We start from the raw sequence: 24,683 nt of genomic DNA on the forward strand, positions 1-24,683 counted from the left end.
TCTGTTACAGATTGCATCCGATCAATTATACCAACACTCCAACCCAATGATAGTCAACATGACGTTGACAGTTCTCTCTCTTTTGGTCTTTCTAAGATTTAATCCTCATATTAATCCCATGTGTTAGAAATGGGTTTTATCCCCATTTTACAAATGTGTAAACTGAAATAAAAAAAGATGAAATAATTTATCCAGAGTTAGCTATATTTTCTCATAACATATGTCTTATCCTGCTGGGCCTCAGTTGATGGGAGGTAGAACATGATCTTTGTAGTAATAAAAAGAGCAGTAACAGTTACTGTTGCTATGTGACAGGTACTATGGTAAGTAATGTATTTACTAACCTGTTAAATATTCACATCAACCTATAAAATACTATTTTCTTCATTAAGAAACAAGGCCCAAGACCCTGAGTCTAGAAAATGGCAGAGCTCATCTGAGCCAGACCCTGTCTTAACCCTAAAGTCTGTGTCCCCTGCTGTGCTTGAAAATCTTGACGCGTGCTCTGGATCAGCTGGGGGAATGACACTTCAGAGTCCTCCACCCCATTCCAAGGTGCTGGATAAGGGAAGGATAAGAACTGAGGCTCTTCCAAAGCTACTAATGTGAGGAAGCATCCAAAGGGATTAAACAAAAGACAAGATCTTCAAAATGCACTGACATGTGCGTGCATGCACACACACACAATATTAATAATTTCATGATTATTTTACATATTGCTCCTTTTCTTCTGCATGTTAAAATATTTGAGCCTGTAGAGACCTAGATGACAGGAATAACTGTGCACATAACTTTTTCAGTTTTGTGCTTAGCTGAGTGTCAAATACAAGAAGTGAAACCATGTATTATGAGAGAAAGCTATACTAAAAACCTATTTGCCATTAATGTGACTAGAATAAATGTCAGCTTTTTAAATCATGTATTTTACATGTAAGGAAGGAAACTGCATTTTACTTTCCCAAAAGCAATTTACTATTGGGGAAAAGGTACTGGCATAATTTTGTTATTTTATTATGATAAAGGAGACTCTAATTACCTTGACAGAATCCAGTAAACTCTTAGGAAAAAATCGCTTTAAACCAACATCTTTTCTGAAATATAAAAAAAAGCATATTAACAAATAACACCACCAAATCAATTAATATAATGACAAACTTGCAAGAACAAAAAAGCATTGTAAATTATTTATCCTTCCATATATTACTTAGGAAGGAAACAAATATAATAAAGCTCTGATTTACCAGTATATTCACAGAAAGGATGGGACAAATCATTTTCTAGATATGTACAAAAAACATGAATACAAGTTGGTTTAAATAGAAATCCTTTCAGTTTTTTGTTTTTTCAACCCTTATTGTTGAAAACCCTTTTAAAATATTCCCTCTTTGTAAACTATAAAATTTAATATTATAATTTTATTATAATTTAATATTAGTATTTGTAAATTATTTAAAAACTGTCCTTTTTCAGATATTGTCTGAAGGTTATCCTTATAAACATCAGTTTCAACTGGGTAATACTGTATTTGTAGAGAAAATAAGCTAGTCTGATTTAAATGATTCAGGATATACCTTAGAAGTTACAGAAATAAATCCTTTAGGTTTATCCTAAAAGTTGACTATTTTAAAAAACAGGTTTTTTTGATTAAGGGACTCATTCACTTATCTCAGTTTCACATTAGAAAAAACCCCAGAAATTTATGTGATCTGCCCTAGGTCAAAATGGTGAATGTATAGAAATGCTGGAAATCGCAGCAATGTTCTTTAAATCAGGTAACAAAATTAAATTGATTATTAGTTCAAGAACCTCAACGTTCTGGTCAAGAAAATAGATTGGAAAGAATAGCTGATTCTTTTCCTTTTATTTTAGTTACTAACTTACTCAGGTGTTTTGGCCAGTAGGTGTCACTAGCGTGCTAGTAACATGAAATAATGTCTCTGCCGACATTAAGAAACGACAGGAGACACATAATAAAAGGATCAAGGAGAAAAGGAAAATACAGGTGTCTTTTCAGAATCACATAAGGAAAATATAAACTAATTATAAAGTATCAAGAAACAGGGATGACGTCTTCATCCGTAACTGTAAGTTAGCTGGTGTTATAAACAAAACCATAGACATCATGTCAGTTTATTTGGTTGATACTATATCCAAACATTTTAAATCTCTTATTCTATAATCTCACTACTAGTAGTACCTAAACCAATGAATTCCCCCTCTGCTAAATCCAAAACTGGTCTCAGTTCTCATTCTTTCTTATTCTGCTAGTATTACATTCATTACATCCTATAATTCTCTCTCAGCTTCTGTGATATATTACTTCCTTGTTTTACCCATCAGTTAATTCATATACTAGTCTTCCACTTCTGTCTCTAGTCACTTCTATTTGTAACCCCCCTTCACAGAACCATCATTATCTATTTTGACAGTTGGATATAAAGGGGAAAAAGTATCCACACAAGTTCTTCCTTTTCATTTTGCCTCTTAAAAACACAAGCTCTTTGCATTTTAAGGATTTTGATGCTAATCACTACTGGGAAGTAGCAAAATTAGTACACAAAAGATAGACACTCTGGAAATCTACAAGGCAATATTCTTGAGCACTTCTGCCTCTGTCTACATTTTCAGGTCACTATTCCATAATAGCAAGCACTTATTTTCATATCACAGAGTTTTTGTTTTTGTTTTGAGCAGAATCTTGCTCTGTCACCCAGGCTAGAGTGCAGTGGCCTGATCTCAGCTCACTGCAACCTCCGCCTCCTGGGCTTCAAGTGATTCTCAGGCCTCAGCCTCCCAAGTAGCTGCGATTACAGGCCTGTACTACTATGCCTGGCTACTTTTTGTATTTTTAGTAGAGACAGGATCTCACCATGTTGCCCAGGTGGGCCTCAAACTCCTGATCTCAAGGGATCTGCCTGCCTCGGCCTCCCAAAGTGTTGGCATTACAGGCAAGAGCCACTGGGCCTGGCCTCAGAGTTCTTAATTTGAAACTTGGCTCTGCCATTGGATGGATTTGCTATTAACATCTGTGAACCTCTACTTGTAAAGTGGGGGATGTGAAGTCCTACTACCACAGTGGTGCTGAGGTTTAAGTAAGACAGTTTATGAAGTTCCTGGAACGTGAAGGGGGCAGTTTCTGTTCTGCCACAATGCCTTAGAAATCACTGCTGTCTGGACAGCTTCTGGTTCACATGCCCTGTGTCTCACTGTTTAATACAGAGGGAGGCATGGCCTGAGCTGAGGTTTGCTGGTGGACAGTAGAGGCAGTGAGGAGCAATGAGATTCAGGGGCTACTGTGGACAAAGAGGCAATAGGAATGAGTGACTGGACATGAGGTGTGAGGGAATGCTGAAGCCACACACCAAGAAGAGGAAGGTGGGTGGGCACTTACAGTTCTGTTGTACACATACGAGGCTGGGCAAGGTGTACATGCATGCCCTTCTAGTAGGGATTTTAAGAAGGCAACTGGGCATGTCAATATTTGGTTGAGGGAAAGACCAGGGTAGGGAATGTCCTCTCCCCGACCGTGTGGCTGCCAACTGCTCTTAGTCAACCCAGTTACACATCTATTTTTCTCAGAGCCAGGCAGAACTAAAGAACTTACCATAGTCATTGCTGTCACAAATAAGAAAATTAAAGATAAACCAGAAGTTGTTGTATGTTTCAAGAAAAATAAAATAAAGCATTTTTTTTTTTAAATAAAGACTAATACTAGGTATTGCTTTTACTTCAAAGTTGAAGAGAACTCCATTTAAAAAAAAACAAAACAAAACCTTAAGGCCAATACTTAGCATATATACAGTTTAGGTTTTCTTAAACCTCTTTTGAGTAATAAGAATTTGTAACATTTGTCCATATGTTAGAACTTTTTTGATACCTGGCAGTTGAGAAAATAAAAATGAGGCTCAAGTACACAAGATCATGGTAAAATTCTGCAACACTGCTTTTAATACATTTTAATTTAATCGAGTAATCAGTCAACCTAACTTCAGGTTTTGTGATAGAGGACTCTGAGACGCACCTAAGGTACTACATTCAAAGTTTTTAGGGAAAGCCTATTACAGATACCTAAATTTAAAGCCTTAGGAAACCATGCAGGGACTTGTAGGTTGTCCCATTTTTAATGAGGTCGCCTCTCTCCACGAGCTGTGTGTCTGCGACTAGTTTACAATGTGCACTCTCAACTGCAGCAGTTTTGCCTCAAGTGGCATAAAAACCTTCTTTGAGCCCAAACTCTACCCAACTGTCCTGTATGTGAATAAAATAACAGATACAAGTTACACATCATAAACAAAATATAATCACTAGCCTTTATCATACAATAATTCCTTATATTAAATGTCAAAAGGTATTTTCTAAATGGAGTTAAACTTAGGTAACAAAAAACTAGCTCAGATTCCCACATCAGTTCAGAGGAACCTCTTGAACCTATACACAGATGGCAAGACACTATTAGGTTAGAACTGTGTTGTCCAATATGCAGCCACTAGTAGTATGTAGCTATTTATACTTAAATTAGTTGAATTAAGTTAAAAATTCTGTTTCCAATTGCAATGCTCATCACATTTCAAGTGATGAGCAGTCCCATGTGGCTAGTGGTTACCAAACTAGATGGGGCAGTCACAGAACAGTTTCATTGTCATAGAAAGCTGCAATGGGTGGAGCTGGGACAGAGCAATGAAATCTAGGACTTCAGGCACCCTGACTCTCTAGGGCTTGGTGCTGTGGGCCCAGAGGCTCCTCAGTAAGGGCAGGGATGGGTGAAATACATGAACACTGGGGATAGGTGCACAGTTATCACAGAAACAACCACACAAGGTTCCTGTGTTGCTCAGAAAGACTGGGTAAAGAAGGTATAGAGGGGTGAGTAGACAGTTCTACCATGACAATGCAGAAGGCAGCAGATCTTACAGGAGAGAGCTGTATGTTAAACAAAGAGCCTTTAGTTGGGATTGCCTGTGTGTGTATGTATGTATGTATGTATGTGTGTGTGTGTGTGTATATGTGTGTGTGTATATATATATATGTATATATATAGCAGAGAGCTTCTAAGTATTACTCTCCCTACATCTCTCTCAGGACTAGCAAAAAGAGTTTCTGTGATCTATTCGCTAAGATTCAAATTAATTTAGATTTGAAGTTACAAAGAAAGAGAGGCTATATTCACTTACTTCCTCACTGAGACCTGTATGACATACTATACACCATAACAGATCATGGGGTAGAAAAATCACTAATATGTTCCCTTTTCTTAAGTGAGATAATTACATAAACAACTAACTACAACATAGTGTGAAAGGTATTACAAGGTAAGAGTTTAAAACCCATACATTTAGCCATTGAGACGTAAGGTTTTTGTGGCCAATTTTAAACCAGAACTCTCTTAAATGTTTAATTGACCTCTATCCTTTAAATGAAAGATTTAGAATACTGCTGACTGATGGTGTCTTCATTCTCTTTTGCTAAACCTCAAAATCCCATCCACTGATCCCTGTTGCCATTTAGCGTTTTCGGAAAATCCTTAGAGAGCTCTGCTCTCCCACATTCCATGCATGGTGACTGTGTACCTCCTCGTATTCCTTCTTTACAGTGGCCATTCAGAATGGTCCAGGAAAGGAGGCTGTGAAGGAGGGAACCTCTCCACTTGCACCTTCTGACTGCCATCAGCAATCCCCCCTCACTGAAATGAATCCTCTATGATGCCCATCTAGTCTCCCAGCCTGTGGTCTTGTCCTGCATGTGTGTATTCATATCCACAAAGTCATAACACAGCTGGCTTTTAGAAGCCTTGAGGCCAGGCATGGTGGTTCATGCCTGTAATCCCAGCACTTTGGGAAGTTGAGGCGGGCAGATCACAAGGTCAGGAGTTCAGGACCAGCCTGGCCAATATGGTGAAACCCCCATCTCTACTAAAAATACAAAGATTAGCTGGGCATGGTGGCAGGCACCTGTAGTCCCAGCTACTAGCAAGGCTGAGGCAGGGGAATCCCTTGAACCCGGGAGGTGGAGGTTGCACTGAGTTGAGATTGCACCACTACACTCTAGCCTGGGTGGGAGAGTGAGACTGTTTAAAAAAAAAAAAGCCTCAGATAGGAATCAGCATTCTTTACAAAATAAAAAGAAACTAACCTTATTATAAGCGAATTATTATGTCAAAGATAAATTTATTTCTCTTCTGGCAATATTTCTGAGAAGATTCTGACCTTGTCTGGTGACCCTATTTAATATTCTGTGAACATAATCCCTCAAATATTTAAAGCAAAAATGCAACCAAAACGAACTTCAAATCCCTCAAATATTTGAAGCCCAAGCGAAAATGCAACCAAAACGAACTTAAATATGCATTTTCATGTAGTATTCCTATTTTATTCTTTCTCCAAAACTGTCAGAATTGAGTATATTTAATTGAGAAATAAATAATATGGTAGTACTTTCACCTCTAACTTATACTCAAGCCCTTTTTTTTTTTTTAAGACGGGGTTTCTCCATGCTAGTCAGGCTGGTCTAGAACTCTCGACCTCAGGTGATCCTCCCGCCTCCACCTCCCAAAGTATGCTGGAATTACAGACGTGAGCCACCGCACCCGGCCTACTCAAGCCTCTTAACAACGTTAAAATTATCTAACTGCAACAGAGATTGCTGTTTCTTAATGACATTCTCCCCTTCATCCTGGGGATGACAGTGTCTTTTGGTCAGGTACAGTGCTGCCTTCCTCAGTCTCTTCTGTAGCAAGATAAGGCCATGCGACTATGTTTTGTCCTATGTCCCTCTAAGGGAAAGTACTAAACAGCAGGTTCGTAAAAACATTGTTATTATTTAATGTTGTTTCATTATAATGTTGATGAGACAAAAAACTGATTCGGAGCTAGGCCACTGTATGGAGTGTGCATGTTCTCCCTGTGTCTGTGTGGGGTTTCTATGGTTACTCGTTTCCTTCCACATCCCAAAGATGTGCATTTTAGGGGAAGTGGTGTGTCTAAATTATCCCAGGATGAGTGAGTATGGGTTGGGAGGGGGTGAGTATTCCCTGTGAAGAGAATGGCATCCTGCCCTGGCGGGATAGGGTCTAGCCACTCACGACCTTGAACTGGAATAACTGGGCAAATAATTATCTGGTTTTTTAAAATCAGTCTTTCTTAAATGTACGTTCTTATTTATTCCAACATTTAACATTAGAAGGGTTTTGGGTCTCTGTTTAGAAGCTGGTGATATTTTTGTGACCAGAAATATTCCAGAAGAACTTAACTCTTGTTTATATCAATTAGTCTATGGTAAAACTGGTTTCACCTTATGTCATTCCAAGAACCTACTGATGTTAAGTGAAGACTTGCTATATACATATTTGTGTCCTTGAAGAGAAAAAGAAAGAGAATGCCCATCTCTTCCTCCTTCCTGAGCACTAGAATACATATGCGATGGGTAATGTTCACCAGCCTCTTAGGCCATGAGGTGGCTATGGATTACAAAATGGTATAATTAAAGTAGCCTGTAGCCCCAATGACTGAGAAACATTGATTGTCTATGACTTGTTTTATATGAGAGAGAAATAAACTTCTGTCTCAGTGAGGCAACCATCAATTCTTGCCCAAATCTATCGACATTCCCTTTTTTGATATTTATCATGGGTAGCTAAAGGATGTACTTGACTGCTATTGACAAGAAAAATGAAGAAAAAAGTGAAAACAAGAAAGTGCAATTATAATTAACCTCAGCTAATTTTAAACCACAAATTTATTCATTCTAGAAATATCTATGAAATGCCTTATAAATGTCAGATACTATATAAAAACTGTATTCCCTGCACAACAGAATGCAGCTCACATTCTCTATAGTGAAGAGAAACAATTACACAAACCACTATAGCAAAATACACTAAATGAAAAATGATTTAAAATTTCTAAAAAAGGCAAACCACTTAAGGAATCAAGCAGAAGTGAAAAGTTAAATGATTCATTTAAAATAATTTCACGTTATAGTTCTCTAGTTTGAGGAATAATTACTGGTAAGTAAGGGTCTTCCTTCTCTAATGCCGTATTAAAAATTCTAATTTTAACACTGTATTGATTTGTCAGTATCGGCAATGTACTTTTAAAGGCTAATGAAAAACATTTTTCTCAAAATATTTGACCTTCTTTGGTAGCTGCCTTCTCTCCTCCTCACCTCTTATTTACAAAAGATGTAAATAAAAGTCTCCTTTACACTCCAGTTGTTCCCTGCTGTGAGAGCCCACAGGAAGTAATGTACCAGGGACAGGGGCTAAGGGACTTCACTGTCTTATAGTTTTTCTTTGCCTATAAAAAGGTACCTTGGTTCTTCCTAGATTGGAACGACGTGAAAAGAAAGACTGATGAAATCTTTAGTTGGTTTAAAGAAAAAACTCTCAATTTTCTAGATAATACTTTTCTCACTCTCAGAAACTGTGTCTTAGTAATAGTAGTAGTAGCAGCAGTAATAGTATAATTCAGAATAGTTATTTATGGCTGAGTGTGGTGGCTCACACCTGTAATCCCAGAACTTTGGGAGGCCAAGGCGAGTGGATCACTTGAGGTAAGGCGTTTGAGACCAGCCTGGCCAACATGGTGAAATCCATCTCTACTAAAAATACAAAAATTAGCTGGGTGTGATGGTGCACGCCTGTAATCCCAAATACTTGGGTGGCTGAGGAGAATCACTTTAACCTTGGAGGCAGAGGTTGCAGTGAGCTGAGATCACACCATTGCACCCCACCCTGGGTGACAGAACGAAACGGTCTTAAAATAAAAAAGTTATTTAGAAATACAGTAAAGTTGAAGGGGCATTCTGCATTAGGCTGTAAACAACTGAGTTTGACTTTTAAATTTCTGCTGAAAGCTAATAAAGTATGGGGATTATTTCATGAGCTTTCTTATTACAAAGGAAAAAGAGAACCATGAAACAAACTAATAAGGAACAAGCAGTATTTTGCATTTATGTATAATTCTTTTCTGTACTGAAGAAATACATAAATTTTTAAATGGCTCCAAGTAACTAGCAAAAACCAATAGGAAAAAGCAAGGCCAATGCTCTCCTTGAGGTATGAGGGCCACTAGGGTCCCCAGTTGCTCCTGTGGTAGGACAGCCATGGTATGCTTGCAAGTCCCTGCACATCCTCTCAGCCAGGCCACTCCTCAAGCACTGGCATCAGCCTTTACAATGGCTGCAATGGAAGACAGGATCAAGTGCAATACTATTAAGATCTTTATTGAGAAAATATAACTATTAATCTGTTAAACTATTACTGGGCAGGTGTGGTGGCTCATACCTATAATCCCAGCACATTGGGAGGCTAAAAGTAGAAAGACTGCTTGACCCACATCTGTTAAGCTACCTTTCAAGAACAAGGGTGAAATTTTAAAAAAAAGATTTAAAAACAGAATTTTATCATCAAAAACTACATATTAAAAACGTCTAAATAAAAGAAAAAGTGAAACTAATGTCAGAAAGATAACACTGAGCTACAATGAAGAACGTTTAGGCAACAGAGTGATAAACATCTAGGTTTCTAGAATGTCCCCAGCACACACACAGCATGACAGGCAGAAGGGAAACTGTTTTTGGGTTTCTGTTCTGAGGGTACTTGCAAGGTGGGGGATGATGAACTTGGTACTTGGGCAATGAGGTTGGACCTTAGGAAGGCGGAAGTGGCATCATTCCCTGGGTCTTGTCAGAAACCACAGCAGTGGAAATGAAGCCCCCTAAGCTCAGCTTACCTAGTCTGGGACCACGAGTCTCTGATTCAAGCCACTTTGGTGGCCTGGGTGACAGTCAGAGTAACAAGAGATTGAGTCGCCCAGTACCTCAAAGTTATTGTCAAATATAAAACAGAAAAACAGCTATGCATAAAACACTTGAAGAAATAAATGGCACAAACACCACAGATGGGCATACAAGAGGTTACCAAGCATGAAGAAGCAGATTACATCACATGAAATGGAATGTCTAGAAATGAAAAATATAAGTGGTATAATAAAAAAAATAAGTGAACAAGGTATGGCATAAAGATACTACTTAAGAGAATTAAAGAATTGAAGACAAATCCAAAGAAAAATTCCGTCCCCCAAAAAAGAGAGAATCCAGAGAGACAGAGAAAGGGAGATAGAAAATACAAAAAATGTAAAAGAGCAAAGATCAGAAATATATCTAGTTGATTATTAAAGAGACAGTAGCATACATTTTCCAGACGGAAAACATGCATCTACAAAATTGAGAAGTATGTCTTATTCCAACCGGATTTATAAAAAGAAATCTAAGCACAAGACATGAATAAAACTGGAAAAGACTAAAAGTAGGAAAAAGATGCTAAAAGTAGGAAAAGGACCCTAAAATAAAGAGTGGCCACAAAGAAATGTCAACAGACATTTCTAGTCATAACAGAGTATGTTTACAGTATTGAGAAAAACCAATGAGCTGAACAATATATTTGGAATAAAAGGAAACGCAAACCAGAAGGATTGTCTGAGATACAAAAATGGTTGTTACTGTTGTTTTAAACAGGGTCTTGCTCTGTTGCCCAGGCTGGAGTGCAGTGGCATGATCACAGCTCACTGCAGTCACAAAAACCTGAGCTCAAGCAGTCCTCCAGCCTCAGCCTCCCGACTAGGTGGGAACACAGTTGCATGCCACCAGGCCTGGCTAATTTTTAAAATTAAGTATAGAAATGAGCTCTCACTATGTTACCCATGCTGGTCAAACCATCTTCCCACATTGGTCTCCTACTGTACTGGGATTATAGGTATGAGCCACTGCACCTAGCCCAATAAAGGATGTTTAAGAAATAAAATGATATGGCCAGGTGCAGTGGCTTTAAGAAATAAAATGATACAGCCAGGTGTGAGGTCTCCTGACCTCATGATCTGCCTGCCTCACCCTCCCAAAGTGCCTGTAATCCCAGCACTTTGGGAGGCCGAGGCAGGTGGATCACGAGCTCAGGAGATCGAGGCCAGACTGACCAACATGGTGTAACCCTGTCTCTACTAAAAGCACAAAAATTAGCCGGGCATGGTGGCGGGCACCTGTAATCCCAGCTACTCAGGGGGCTGAGGCAGGAGAATCGCTTGAAGCCAGGAGTTGGAAGTTACAATGAGCCGAGATCTCACCACTGCACTACAGCCTGGGCAACAGTGCAAGACTCTATCTCAAAAAAAAAAAAAAAAAAGAGTAGGGAAAGAAAGCCAAAAATAACAACTGTATAAAATAATAATAATGTCTAATATTTGGAGTTTGAATTTTGAAAACATTTAACTCAAATAACAGGAAAAACTGATGTGTAAGTTGGAAGATGAGGAGAGTTAAGGTATTTCAAGGTCCTTGTATTGTTTAAGAGAAGGTTAGATAAGTTTAAAATCTGGGGTTGGTTAAGTTAATATAGAAGGTTAAATATAAGGGTAACTAATGAAGGAGTAGAGACATTTATAAATTTCCAAGTAATTACAGTAGAAAATGTGGAATAAGAATACCAACTAAGAAATAAACAGCACATGCACCCTCACACAGTTTATTTCTAGGACACTAGAAATAGGTAATAAAAGCGAGTCCAATATATCATGCACCCTAAGAAATATAAATGTACTAAACCTATCACTTTAAAGAAACACTTGGCGAACTGGGTTGAAGAAATCCAGCACTATGACAGTTTTTAAAGACATACCTAAAAAGTAAGGACACAGAGAAGTTGAAAGCGAAAAAATGGAAAGTATAAACCAGGTCAAGGCTAACCTAAAGAAGGCAAAACAGATTTTAGAACAACAACAAAAATTATCAGGTATAGAGAAGATCACTACATAATGATGCAAGATTCAATTTACCAAGAATTGTTTGTATGTTTAAATAGAAGAACCTTAAAATATAAAGGAAAAATTAATAGACTTATAGAAACTGGCAAAGTCATTATCATAGATGGATATGTTAACAAGCTTGATTAGAAAATGCATTTTTTTAAACCACACTGAAACATTTCTAAGAACTGATCACATAAAGCAAATACAATAAAATATTAATAACTGTAGCATTCAGGTAACGGACACACAGATGCTCACTGGAAAAGTCTTTCAACTTTTTTGTATATTTGAAACTTTTTCATGATAAAACACTTGGGGAAAATGATCTTATTCTAGCGTCCACAAAGGAGGTCTCCACAGAAGTTGAGAAGCTCTTTTCAGACAGACTATGCTGTCTGACCATAGTGCCATTAAGCCAAAAGTTACTTTAAAAAGAAAATATTTTTTAAATCCACACATTTGAAAATGTAAAAACAGAAATGAATACACAGAAGTTTCAAAACAAACATTTAACAACCATAAGTGCTGGAATGCCTTTTTAAAAGTCGGGTTTTAAAACTCAAAAACCGAAATGAAAATATTATTTTACTACATTAAAGAAAGATAAACTCCTATATGATGAGAGCCATATACACATAGTTGAAAGACAATGACAGGCTGGAAAAGAAAATACAGAACTAACGTTACAAGGTAGTGTTAACACAACAAAGACTTCTTAAGATTAATAAAGAAAAGACAAACATATTAGAAAAGCTCATTTAAAACAATTACTTTACAAAAGGAATTAAAAATGGCCACATATGCAAAGAGGTTTAATATTACCAGTAATCAAACTGGTAATATTTTTAAAATTAAGTATAGAAATGAGCTCTCACTATGTTACCCATGCTGGTCAATGGGTTGCCAATTGACAATCATCTGTTGCCAATCATATAGGCGAAAATGAACAACAAAAAGTGGCCCCATGTGTTACATTGTTATTAACCTGAACTAAATGTCCTCTACTACGTGGCTGTCTAAATGTAGTATTAGAAACTCATTGGGTGGACTAGTATACTAATGTTTATTTCTATTTAGTCATACGGAAAGATCTAGTAAACACAAAGTTGAGTAAAAAAAGCAAGATGCATATAGGATCATTCTGCTCATATTAAAACTATGCATTATATGTGCACACAAGTGTTGAAACAGAGAGCTATAAGGATATTTACTAAGACTATGATGGTGGTTAACAGTGAATGAGAGGAGTTGAAGAATTTTTCTTATTTGACAGTGTAGTTTCAATTTTGTCTCTAACTAGAATGTATTATTACCTTTGAAAACAAATAAAAATCATTTTAAAAGGGGTCAAAATTAAATCAACAGATGAATAATGATATTGTTTCCTATTATTTTTTCTTAATGCTCTTTAAAGAAACTCTACAATTTAGTTTTTATCCTGATTGACAGTATCTCCCATGGATAATAATCGTAATTGTAGTCCACATTTACTCAGTGTTGGGTGCAATAGGTATTAAGCTCTTGATATGAATTATCAACTCATGTCAAGAGTTGATACTTACTATCTCATCTAACTCCTTACAACAATCCCATATATATGTAGGTAACACCATTATCCCCATTTTACAGATGTTTGGAAACGGACACCTAGATCTTACTAATAAAACTTAGCAAACAGAATAGTCAAGGTGGGGTAAGGACTTGAATCCAGATATTCTGCTTCAAGAGGTTACTCAATTAATCTACTTATATGGAGATAAGGTACTGAATTCATACAAGTTGTATAACTGTAAAGAATTACTATAGTGGAGCAAAAGCATAGGAATACAGAAAGAGGATACAGCAAAATGAGCATGACAATATCTCAGAACCTAGAACTATATAGGAATATATAATAATATAGGAACCTAGAACTTTAAGAACCTAAAGATAATAATATATAATAACATAGGAACCCAGAACTATAAGAACCTAAAGATTCATCTTTAACTATGTATTTACTTACTTTAAATATCACACATATAAATTAACTAAGATGAAAGAGCCATTTCCAAACAATAGATCATTCAACTTTCCACACAATCCTCTAAGAAGGATCTAATTTACAAACTCATGCTGTGCCTAAGTTCTTGTTTTTAAGTAATAATAATCACAAGCCCTTACTTACGTATAGCAATTCTCATATTCTCCATTTCACTAACCCCGACAAAAACTATGTAAGGTTTTGAAGGCACTGGTTAATATCCTAATTTATCCTCTCCTATTCATCTATTCTCTGATCATCTAAAGTTCTGTAATTTCTAGAAATAAGCCACATTTACACTAACTTAAGTGCAAAATTTGACTCTCATTTCAAACAGATATTTAACTTAAAATTCCTCTCTCCAAACATACCATTCACTAATTCATGTTGACAGATAATCTGCTTCTTCATTTTCTTTAACTATTCTGGCTGTTAAAAACATGTCAATGTATTATTCATGAAAATTTCTTTCAAGCATCTCTCTTCCTGTAACTCTGTATCCTTTTGACAGTATGTCTGGCTGTCTTCATTCCTTTGTATACCTCTGGTTTTCACACAGACTCTATCTTTCAGTTACCTTTCATTTTCCTATCTTGGCCTCACACAGAGACAGGGTAGAATACAATTCACATTTTTCTTTTTCCCCAACTACTACACTAGGGTAGGCTTCCATAGTGACCCTGAAAGATGATCACATGTGTTCCTGGAATTCTCTCCTTGTAACTCAGCCAGGCCACTGAACTAACATTCCTTTCTTGACTTCACATAACTATTCGCCATCTATTGTACATTTTTAGATCATCTCTAACTACTTGCTGACCTCAATTCTCCCATCAGGCTTTTTTTTTTTCCAGGTAGGCCTTTTATTTTCCGATAGTTTTAGATTTACAAAAAAGTTACAAAGAGAGTATCCTGTATAGTCCACATCTAGATCCCCCTGCTATTAATATATTGCATTACTTTGGTACATTTGTCACAAGTCATAAACCAGTATTGATATATTGTGATTAACAAACTCTATAATTTACACAGATTTCATCAGTTTTTACCAATCCTTTTTCTCTTCCAAGATCTTATGGAGGACACTGCATTACATATAATCATCATGTTTCTTTAGGCTACTCCTGGATATGCGAATTTCTCTGACTTCCACTGTTTCCTTCATGACCTTGACAGTTTTGAGGAGTACTGGTTAAGTACTTTGTAAAATGTCTCTCAAGTGGGATTTGTCTGATGTTTTTTCTCATGATTAGACTGAGGTTAATGGTTTTTTTGTTATGAGGAAGGCCACAGAGGTAAAGTGCCCTTCTCAACACATTACATCATGGTTGCACACTATCAACATGACTGATTACTGTTGATAATACCTTTGATCACCTGGCTAAGGTCATGCCTGTCAGGTTTCTTCACTGTAACGTTACTTTTCCCCCACATGCCCTTTCCTTATTACACTCTTTAGAAACAAGCCACTAAGTGTAGCTCATATGTTAGAAGTGAGTTTTATGCTCCAGCTACTCTGAGAGAGGGTATATATATAAATTATTTGAAATTTTTCTGTTGAGGAAATTTGTCATTGCTCCTTTAAGTATTTATTTATTCAAGTATTTATACTACTATGGACTCACAGATATTTAATTTATACTTTGGGTTACAATCTCATACTATGCAACTTAATTTGCTGCTCTAATTGTTCCAGGTTTTGTTACTGGGAACTCTTTCCACTGGCTCATTCATCCTTTGACGCAGACCCCTTGTTTTGTTTTTTGAGCACTTCTTTCTGGCACTACAAGCTGCTCTAGGGCTCACCCTTGTATTTTTTCTCCACTCCCTAGAACTGCATTTTTCCAAGGAGCTCTGGTTCCTTTCACTGAAGAATGGTACTAGAAACCAAGATCTAAGCAAAGGGTACCTACCATAAGAGATTTTTATTTTAATGCTGCTGGTATTAGTGATTTTATAACAGATGAAATAAACCAACATTTCTCTTTCCCTTTTCATTTTAAAAAACATGAATGCTCCCATAGAACTAAAAATCAACATGCTCCAAATAACTTGTCTTCTTTCCCCTCAAGCACACTTCTTTTCTGTGACTAGTATCCATAGTGGTCCATGACAGAAAACCAAGAGATTCCTTGGGTTCCTCCCTGTCCTTGATTCAAATGTAATCAGCCTCCAGTCACACAGACTCTGACTCTACTAGCCCTGTCTCCATGGCCACTGCTTCCTTCTATCCCACAGCCTCATCATTCTCCCATGGACAAGAAAGGTGCAACAGCTTCCTGGCTTCCTGCTTCCGTTTTTAATCTTCTTTAACAAAATTCTAATCTCACATTTACGGAATCCTAAACTGCGAATCTCATCATAACTGTCCTGCTTAAAACAATGAGTCAGCAATGCTGAAAGGCCAAGTCCAGATCCTTTGAAATAGGTAATGACCTGGCCCCTGTATACATATCCCTCTTTCCCTCCTAAGAATGGTATTCTATCTATCCCCAACCAACTTGGAGTTTTCTAACCTTTGCCTGATGGTCCATGGTTTCCGTGCCTTTGCAAATGCTGATTTATCCTACTGACTGGCTTCCTGGCTCCCAGGCAACAAATCCCACATAACCACACTTCGTGAAATCGCTCATTCTTTAAGACTTAGGTTAAACAACATCTCCATGTGAAAACACCTCACACATCAAGCACCATTCTTCTGCAAACACCCAACTGATACTTCCATTTTAGTTTCTAGCACATTATTTTATAATTTTGCTTATTCGACTGAGAATCTTCCTTCTAGCGGAATGCTTCCTGGGGGTTAAAATTTTGTATTATTTCTGAATCTCCAGCACTTAGCTACAAAGGACTCAGTGCTCAATTATCTTTTGCTAAATTAATTATGAAAAAAATGAAGTATAGGGCTTCTAGCCTCCCAAGACATAAACTCCAGGTTGGGTTAATTTAATACAATCTAATATAACAGTCTAATACGCAAATTAATTTCATTATTGGAAAAATTTCTAGTTAGATTTTCTGATACATGAGCAGTAAATCCCATATCTCCAATTGTGAAAAACAATCTGTAGTAACTTATACAGAGAATATGAATAATAATTTATAAGAAATTTATAAGCAGCTGTTAAATTCAATATAAATTAGAAAGGAAATATCGTCTTGCTATAATTAAATCTACACAGACAAAAAGTGTATTATAGATGTTAACAGGCCATACCAAATATTAGCTTTAAGACATCTATCAACAAATCTAAATGTTTACTAACACAATTAATATCGAGGATTCTGTTCTTTTCCTCTTCCAGATGAAATAGTGTTTCAGAATCAGTATTTAATTTTAAAGATAAACTAAGAAATAATTTAAGTCCTGCATATTTGCAGGTATAGTTTAGATGTGTAATACTTACTCTAATACTTCATAGTTAGACTTCTTTTCTAGTGCATTGCCCCGCATCTCCCAGTATGATCGCCTAAAATCAAGGAAGACACAAATTTATATGTGTATATATAAGGAATGTTTAAGCTGTTAAATGATAAAAACTGGGGGAGAGGCATCTGAATAATAAATAAATATTAAGGGCAAAAACTGCAATTACTTTTGCATCAAGCTAATAATTCATAATTTTCTCAAATTTTACTCTGTATTTTACTGATAATCCTTATGAAGAAAAGGAAAATACCTGAAATATATTCAAAAATAATTTTAAAAACACTGATAAATAAAGGCCTCAATGTATAGTTATCATCTTACCGTATTTCTAGACAACCCAACTTCAAAGCAATTTCCTGGTCCACTTGATCAGCTATCTCTAACATATAATCGCTCTTCACCTATAACAAAAGGAATGGGAAAAACAACAGTTTTAAAAGAAAAATATTAGATATATGCATTCAATAAATGTTTTCTGAGTACCTTTCATATACTTTATATTGCGTCAGTAATTATGCTAGATGTTAAAGATACAAACATGAGTTATATCAAAAAATAATTAAAGAAATAAAAGTCACCTATTAAGAAAAGCTCATATAATCTATGACCACTAAAATAGAATATTAAGAAACAATGAATATAGTCTGAATCATAATAACCTTCAGCTGCTCCAAACCCTTCCCATACTGTCAAAAGTGAAAACAAGGGAAATCTCCATTTCCATGAAAATTTGTAGCAGATGTATTTTCTGACCTCAAACTGCAGTTCCAGCAGCATATTTTGGACTCTAATGAAAAAGCAAAGGATTTACATTTTTCAAAATCCATTTAACTGTACAACTGAGGTGTTTCCATCTAACCATCAATTTTAAGCGATTAATCTGCAAAGTAATACAAGCTTAAAGTCTAAGGTAAAAAGAGAAGACTCTAATAGAATTCTTTAAATGTCTTCTAAACAATGAATAAACTCAATTTTAAAAGCTGATAGAGCCATATCAATACTTTCAAGTATCTGTCACTGTGAAGACATTTTCAAAGATGAAATAAGTAAAATCTCCTTGTAGATTAGCCTGAAGATACTAAAATCGGCAACTGATTTTGATGAAAGACAGTACCCATTTTGAACCTCACATGAAATGTTATCTACCCCTCCTGCAAAAGGCATCCCATTCTCTTCAGTAGCACACCTGTGTTACAAAAAACTACACTCAATTATTATATTATGAATTTTATCAACATAAAAATTGGTGGAAATTTGTCTTCTCTCTTATTCTATAAGCACTTTCATAATACCCTCCATTTTGTCTCATTCCTCAAAGTTGAAAATATTTACTCTGGCCCTTTACATAAAAAATGTCTTGACTTCTGCCCTAAAAAAATTTTCAAACATCCTGTTCTTCAATGATTGCCTCTTAGCAAGCTAGCTCATTTGTTAAAAAGAGTTCCATCCCCAGTTAACTCACCTCTCACTCCACACAAATCTTTATCTACTTCATACTGGATGGTTCCTCATTATGACCGTCCCTGGCAAAGATACCTAGCTCCCCTAGCTCCCATTATCCCTCTGTTTGAATTGCTTGGTAAACCCAAGCCATGTTGAACCTACCCACTCACTCTCTTCATGCTTAGATGAGCAGCTAGAGAAATCATAGCATAAACTCCACTTTCAATTTATGAAGACAAATCTCAAATGGCCAGTTAAAATGGTCTGGAAATTGAGCAATACTTGCCTAGGAAGCTCTACAATCACTGATTTCATATATCCTCCAGTAAGCTTGCCACATCTCTTTGTTACAGAGAAAAAAGATATCAGATGGGCATACTCTCTTTAACCTACCAGGAATTTATAATCTGATAGGCATTAAAAAAAAAGTATAAGCATCTACTCATTCTTCTCTCTTAAAGTAGAAGAAATGTTCCCTCATTTAGCATGGACAACTATGTGCTATTTCTGATCTAAACACTATTCCATCTCAAAACTTTTGCTTATTTTCTGCATTAGCATCTAGATCTGGATGCTTGATAAATATTTACTGAATGAATGAGTAGACAAACGAATGAAGAGTCATCAAACTGGAGGGTGGATACCTCCTCTGTATATAAATTTTCCATATATATTTTCCATCCTTTACAAGGAATAACAGTTTCTATTCCTTCCACATAGCAGGCACTTTAGACTTACCAATTGGAACTGAATTAATCCATTCAATTAAGTAAAAACCTTTAGGTCTAGAACCATCTGTTTAACTTCAATTGGCTCTTGTTTCTACAAAACAAAAGTCTAAATCTAAAAGCTAAGTTTTGCATCATAAGTAGGTTTATTATTGAGCACAAAATAAAGGCACAAGAATTAAACCAAGATAGGTATTTAGATAGGCAGAAAAATACCATAGCTACTCTGATAAAAACATTCAGTGGCTTTTAGTTGTCTGATGCAGATTTTAGAGGAACTACTGCAGACCACTAACTGCATGTTGAGAAAAATGGACCATTATGAAATTCAATTAATCTTGAAGATTAATCGCCATAATTTTTAAACATGATTCACAGGTAGAAAAAACAATCAAATGCTATATTTCATAATCAAAACAAAATTCATATTAATTACAAAAATGAAAAAAGGAAATAATTTAATAGTCTTTGTAAAAAAAATCTCATTTATGAGAATGTTTTCAAAGTTCTGAGGGTTGTTTTTCCTACAGCTTTAATCTTGATTATCAGAGCTGTATGGTCACAGCCTGAAATCTATTTGTGGCTTGATGTGATCAAAGTATTCTGCAAAGAGTACAGAGCCAAGACAGAATAAGGCATCACCACAGACCCGCGTCCTTACCTCAGGCCCCAAAGCAGCTCCTCTGCTGCCGGAGAGAAAGTAAACCCTATTTAGTGTCTCAATGCTTCCTGTTATCTAGGCTCTAGACAGTGTTCTCTCAAGCCACTGAGCATGGTCACATCCTGAGGCTGGGCTTCAAGACTCAGAATTATGTACACACTTTGTTCATTTCACTTATAAAACATTTCTTGACTACCTCTCTTCCACTAACTCCCATCAGAATTGCTATCATTTGTGAAACCAAATTTATCAAGCATTTAAGTTTCTATAAAGTATATATACTCAGCTCCCTGTCAAGTAGATTTATATGTAATATCTCATTTAATCATCAGAGCATCACTTGAGGTGAGTACTATTATCACCCCCATTTTACAGCCTCAGAAAAAGCTGAAAGAATGATCAAAATGATAGCAGTAGATAATAACTCTACTTAAGGAGTATCTACCAGGGACCAGTTACTACGCTAAGCATTTTACATATATTTCTGATCTTTACAATAATTTTTCAAGGTAGAGTTTATTAGCCCTGTTATATATAAAGATCAGAAAATTTAACTTTGTGTTAAGCTAGTATTAAATCAGCATTCAAAATCCAGATCTATCAGCCCCTAAAACTCCAGCTTTAGTTTGTACCTACAACTTGTGAACTCTTCCACAGTGCAGTCATTCTCTACTGGAATGAAGATTAACAAGCAGGAACCACCTCTCATTTCCCCTTGCATCTATAGTATGAGCCACAACAGATTCACAAGCATCCTGATTTGTTGTAACATTGTCATTGTGTTGCACTCTCTTTTTCTACTGTGGATTATATCCAGGTCCGGGAAATTTGCAAGATCCTTTCAAAAACAAGACTTCTGAAAGTTGATTTCTAAACATTAATTTGTTTCCATGTTAATTTTCTACTAAAAACCTAGGATGAATTTGGACTTCTTTCTTTGTGCAAATATTGTATCTGTATTAATGAGTTCCTTTCATCTTACTCTGCAACAGAATAAAGTACAGGTTTTAATACAAAAAAATGTTCACATTTTCTAATAGAAAGTATTAATCCTAAATTATTCCATAACATATTGCATATGTCAACTCTATGCTTTGGCTATCACATGAGATTTTGTGTTTTATTTTGGTCTCTTTTGAATATTCTAACAGCTACACAGATTTATCAACTGGACCGAAATGTCCTTGATAGCATGTGAAAGAGAATGGAGCAGGACAGACAAAGGCGAAACTGACTAGGTTTACTTAAGCTGGGTGACCACAGGCAAGTAATTTTACTCTCAGAGCCGAGCTGACTCTGAGTTTTTGTCAGACTCGGTGAAGTGTTTTTCACTAAAGGAACTCAATGGCAGCTCCAAATCAATACTAACTTAATTTTTCCTTTCATACTTAAGCTATAAAAATATACAAATGAACAACTGTGCTACCTTAATGGGTTATATACTTTTAAACAATTTAATGTTGTTTAACATAGTATTTAACAGTTAGGCATTTATTGATTAATTTAACAAACGTTTATAAAATGACTATCATGTGCCAGGATATTGTAGTAAATAAAACATACATGAAACTTACACAAAGTTAATGGTAAATTTTCATTTAAAAATAATTACTTTGGATGTTCTATTGAGGACAGACCATAAAGCTATATGACAACAAGGATTTCCATTCTTTCTTTCTTTCTTTTTTTTTTTTTTTTTGGTCCATTTACAATGGATAAATAACCCCAAATTTTATTAAAGTAAATGAAGGGGACAGGTATGGTGGCTCACACCTGGAATCCCAGCACTTTAGGAAGCCAAGGCAAGTGGATCACTTGAGCTCAGGAGTTCAAGACCAGCATGGCCAACATGGTAAAATCCTATCTCGACTATAAATATACAAACTGGGAAGGCATGGTGGTGTGCACCTGTAATCCCAGCTACATGGGAGGCTGAGGCAAAAGAATCACTTGAACCCGGAAGGCACAGGTTACAGTGAGCCAAGATCTTGCCACTGCACTCCAGCCTAGGTGACAAAGCAAGACTCCATCTCGGGGAAAAAAAAAAGTAAATGAAGAATCTATCCTCAATAGAACACTCAAAGACATTAAATTGTCTTTTTAAAAATTGATATTTTAAAAAATATCAATTAAGTATGTGTGCTTGGGTGGGAGCACATGTGCACATACATCTGTGTGCATGCACACACAATCTGATTTCTCAAACTCCAAAAATTTCCTTTATTTCTTGGATTTTTTCCATGACATCTTCTAATAAATCTCATCTAAAAATTTTGAGTTATCAGGGCATTAGGAGTAAAAGTCAATCCTCACAATTGAATTACTGAAGATAATAAATCAGCATCTAAAGCCCATGCCTTACTCTGTTGTGGATACAATAGTGAAGAAAACAGATTTGCTGTTTGCTCTCACTGAATGCACACTTTGGTAGGTATAACAGATTAACAACAGTTAAATATAATGCATAAACAACAGATCAGCTGTTGCTAGAGTTAGGGATGGGGCAGTGTGTGACTATAAAGCAACAGGGATTTTCTTTGTGTTCATGGGATAGTTCTGTATCTTGGTTATGACAGTTACAAACATTTGCACCCGCGATAAAACTGCACAGAAATACACACAAACACAAACACACACTTGAGTGTGTGTAAACATTAGTGAAATCTATATTAGGTTTGCAGTCTAGTTAACACTATTCTGTCAGTATCAATTTCCCCGTTCCTATATTGTATTATATCATGATTCAAGTGGTAATTACTGGACTGTATACAACTGTCAAAATTTACTAAACTGCATAAACTGGTTATTTTATGTAAGTTGTATGTCAATAAAACAAATTTTGTAATTTAAAATGTGTATATGTTGTATGGGAAATGTACAGGTACTATGCACAGGTAAACGGAAGGCTTTACATAGAATGTGCCATTTAAATTAAGAACTGAAGACTAAGCAGAACTAACCTAATTCCAGGAAAGAAAAGGTGAGTTATGCAGGAAAATGTTGGCAGCAGGTCTCGGACGTGCAAATCCTGTTCATTCCCAAGAAAGGCATATTTTTAGGGCTAGCCCTTAGCGTCTTGGAAACTAAACCCCTGAAATGTTCTGTCTAATAAGAGTGCTTTTGCATACCTGAAGATGGCCACAATTTGACCACCACCTGGTGAAAAAACTGACCACCAATTTGAACCAGATAATTTATGCACACACTGTTTTGATGGTAATCACCTGTTTTCTCTAGAGGGTCTGGAGCGTGAATAAATGAGGTCAGTCACGTAGGTGTTGTATGTCTATCAGACTGACCCCCAACACACACCTTAAACACTCAAGCTCAGGCCAGAGTCTCTGCTTGATAAACTTTTGCATATGATGTCACACTCTTCATTAACCATGAGTGCTTCTCCTTCAATTACCAAAAATATACAAGAATGAAAAATGGAGAAGAAATGTACACAATTAAATCTTTAAAGCAAAGAGAATAAATCTTCTACTAAGACAGAGTTAGACCTATATTACATTTTAGCTTCTGTCTGGAAAAGGGCAGCTGATAATTCCCATACTGAGAATGCCAGGCTTAAACTAAGATTTCCCTCTTGGACCTGTAATTTCAAAATGTATCTTAACTGACAGACATAAGGCCAAGAAAATATACAAGGAAGTCAATTTCTAGTAATACAATTATCTGAAAACTTAAAATTTAAAAAACTGCAATAAAAATAAAAGAAAGTTAGCCAATAAGAAATAAGTATGCACCTCACATGTTACAGTTAAGTTTAGATTCTATACCATAGAGTTAGGTTACAGTTCTAGACTCAGTATTTTCTTCAACTTCCACCGCAACTCTTTTTGTCAAGTAAACCACTGAATATTTAATGTCATTTAAAAGCTAATGGGTAGACATTCTCATTTTAAGTCTTAAAACATCCGCAGAGGGGCCGGGCGCAGTGGCTCACGCCTGTAATCCCAGCACTTTGGGAGGCCGAGGCGGGTGGATCACGAGGTCAAGAGATCGAGACCATCCTGGTCAACATGGTGAAACCCCGTCTCTACTAAAAATACAAAAAATCAGCTGGGCATGGTGGCGCGTGCCTGTAATCCCAGTTACTCAGGAGGCTGAGGCAGGAGAATTGCCTGAACCCAGGAGGTGGAGGTTGCGGTGAGCCAAGATCGCGCCATTGCACTCCAGCCTGGGTAACAAGAGTGAAACTCCGCCTTAAAAAAAAAAAAAATCCGCAGGAGTAAACAATGACAAACTCACATCAGACCTGGGCATCTTAATAGCTGAACATTTCAACAGTGCTAAAAGATTTCTACGCAAGTTCAGCATCCTCAGTGCAGATTAATATGACAACTTACTGACTGAACATGGACACTGGCCTTCATACTAATAGCCACCACCATTTGCAAAAGGTTGCCAATGAAATATTTATAACTTTAACCAATGAAAAGTTGAGAGAGAAAAAATAAATATTATATGGCAAAGAAAAAATTTGACATCAGGGTAAAACACACTTTTTTGCTTTCTCATGAGTCATTAACTATAATGTCAAAACTCATTTTTATAAATTGCTGCTCTACAGTGAATAGTGTTATAACAAGATTCTAGT

At 36.3% G+C, this 24,683-nt stretch overlaps 1 protein-coding gene across 27 annotated transcripts in view; it reads right to left on the reverse strand.

Annotated features, from left to right (window-relative positions):
• The window catches only part of PTK2 (protein tyrosine kinase 2), a 352,445-nt gene that overhangs the window by 179,400 nt on the left and 148,362 nt on the right, over nucleotides 1-24,683 (reverse strand). For 25 of the 27 annotated variants that reach the window (XM_064384640.1, XM_064384638.1, XM_064384629.1 and 22 more), the window contains 3 exons: nucleotides 17,570-17,649; nucleotides 17,226-17,288; nucleotides 1,037-1,091 (listed from right to left, as the gene is read on the reverse strand). In XM_064384640.1, coding sequence (XP_064240710.1) covers nucleotides 1,037-1,091; nucleotides 17,226-17,288; nucleotides 17,570-17,649 — 198 coding nt within the window. The remainder of the gene's footprint in view (nucleotides 1-1,036; nucleotides 1,092-17,225; nucleotides 17,289-17,569; nucleotides 17,650-24,683) is intronic. The other 2 variants (XM_064384649.1, XM_064384648.1) reach the window with 1 other exon arrangement.

This window comes from Aotus nancymaae, unplaced genomic scaffold (genome assembly GCF_030222135.1).
Source record: "Aotus nancymaae isolate 86718 unplaced genomic scaffold, 86718_ANA_hifiasm-v0.15.2.pri h1tg000036l, whole genome shotgun sequence".
Lineage (NCBI taxonomy): Eukaryota > Metazoa > Chordata > Mammalia > Primates > Aotidae > Aotus > Aotus nancymaae.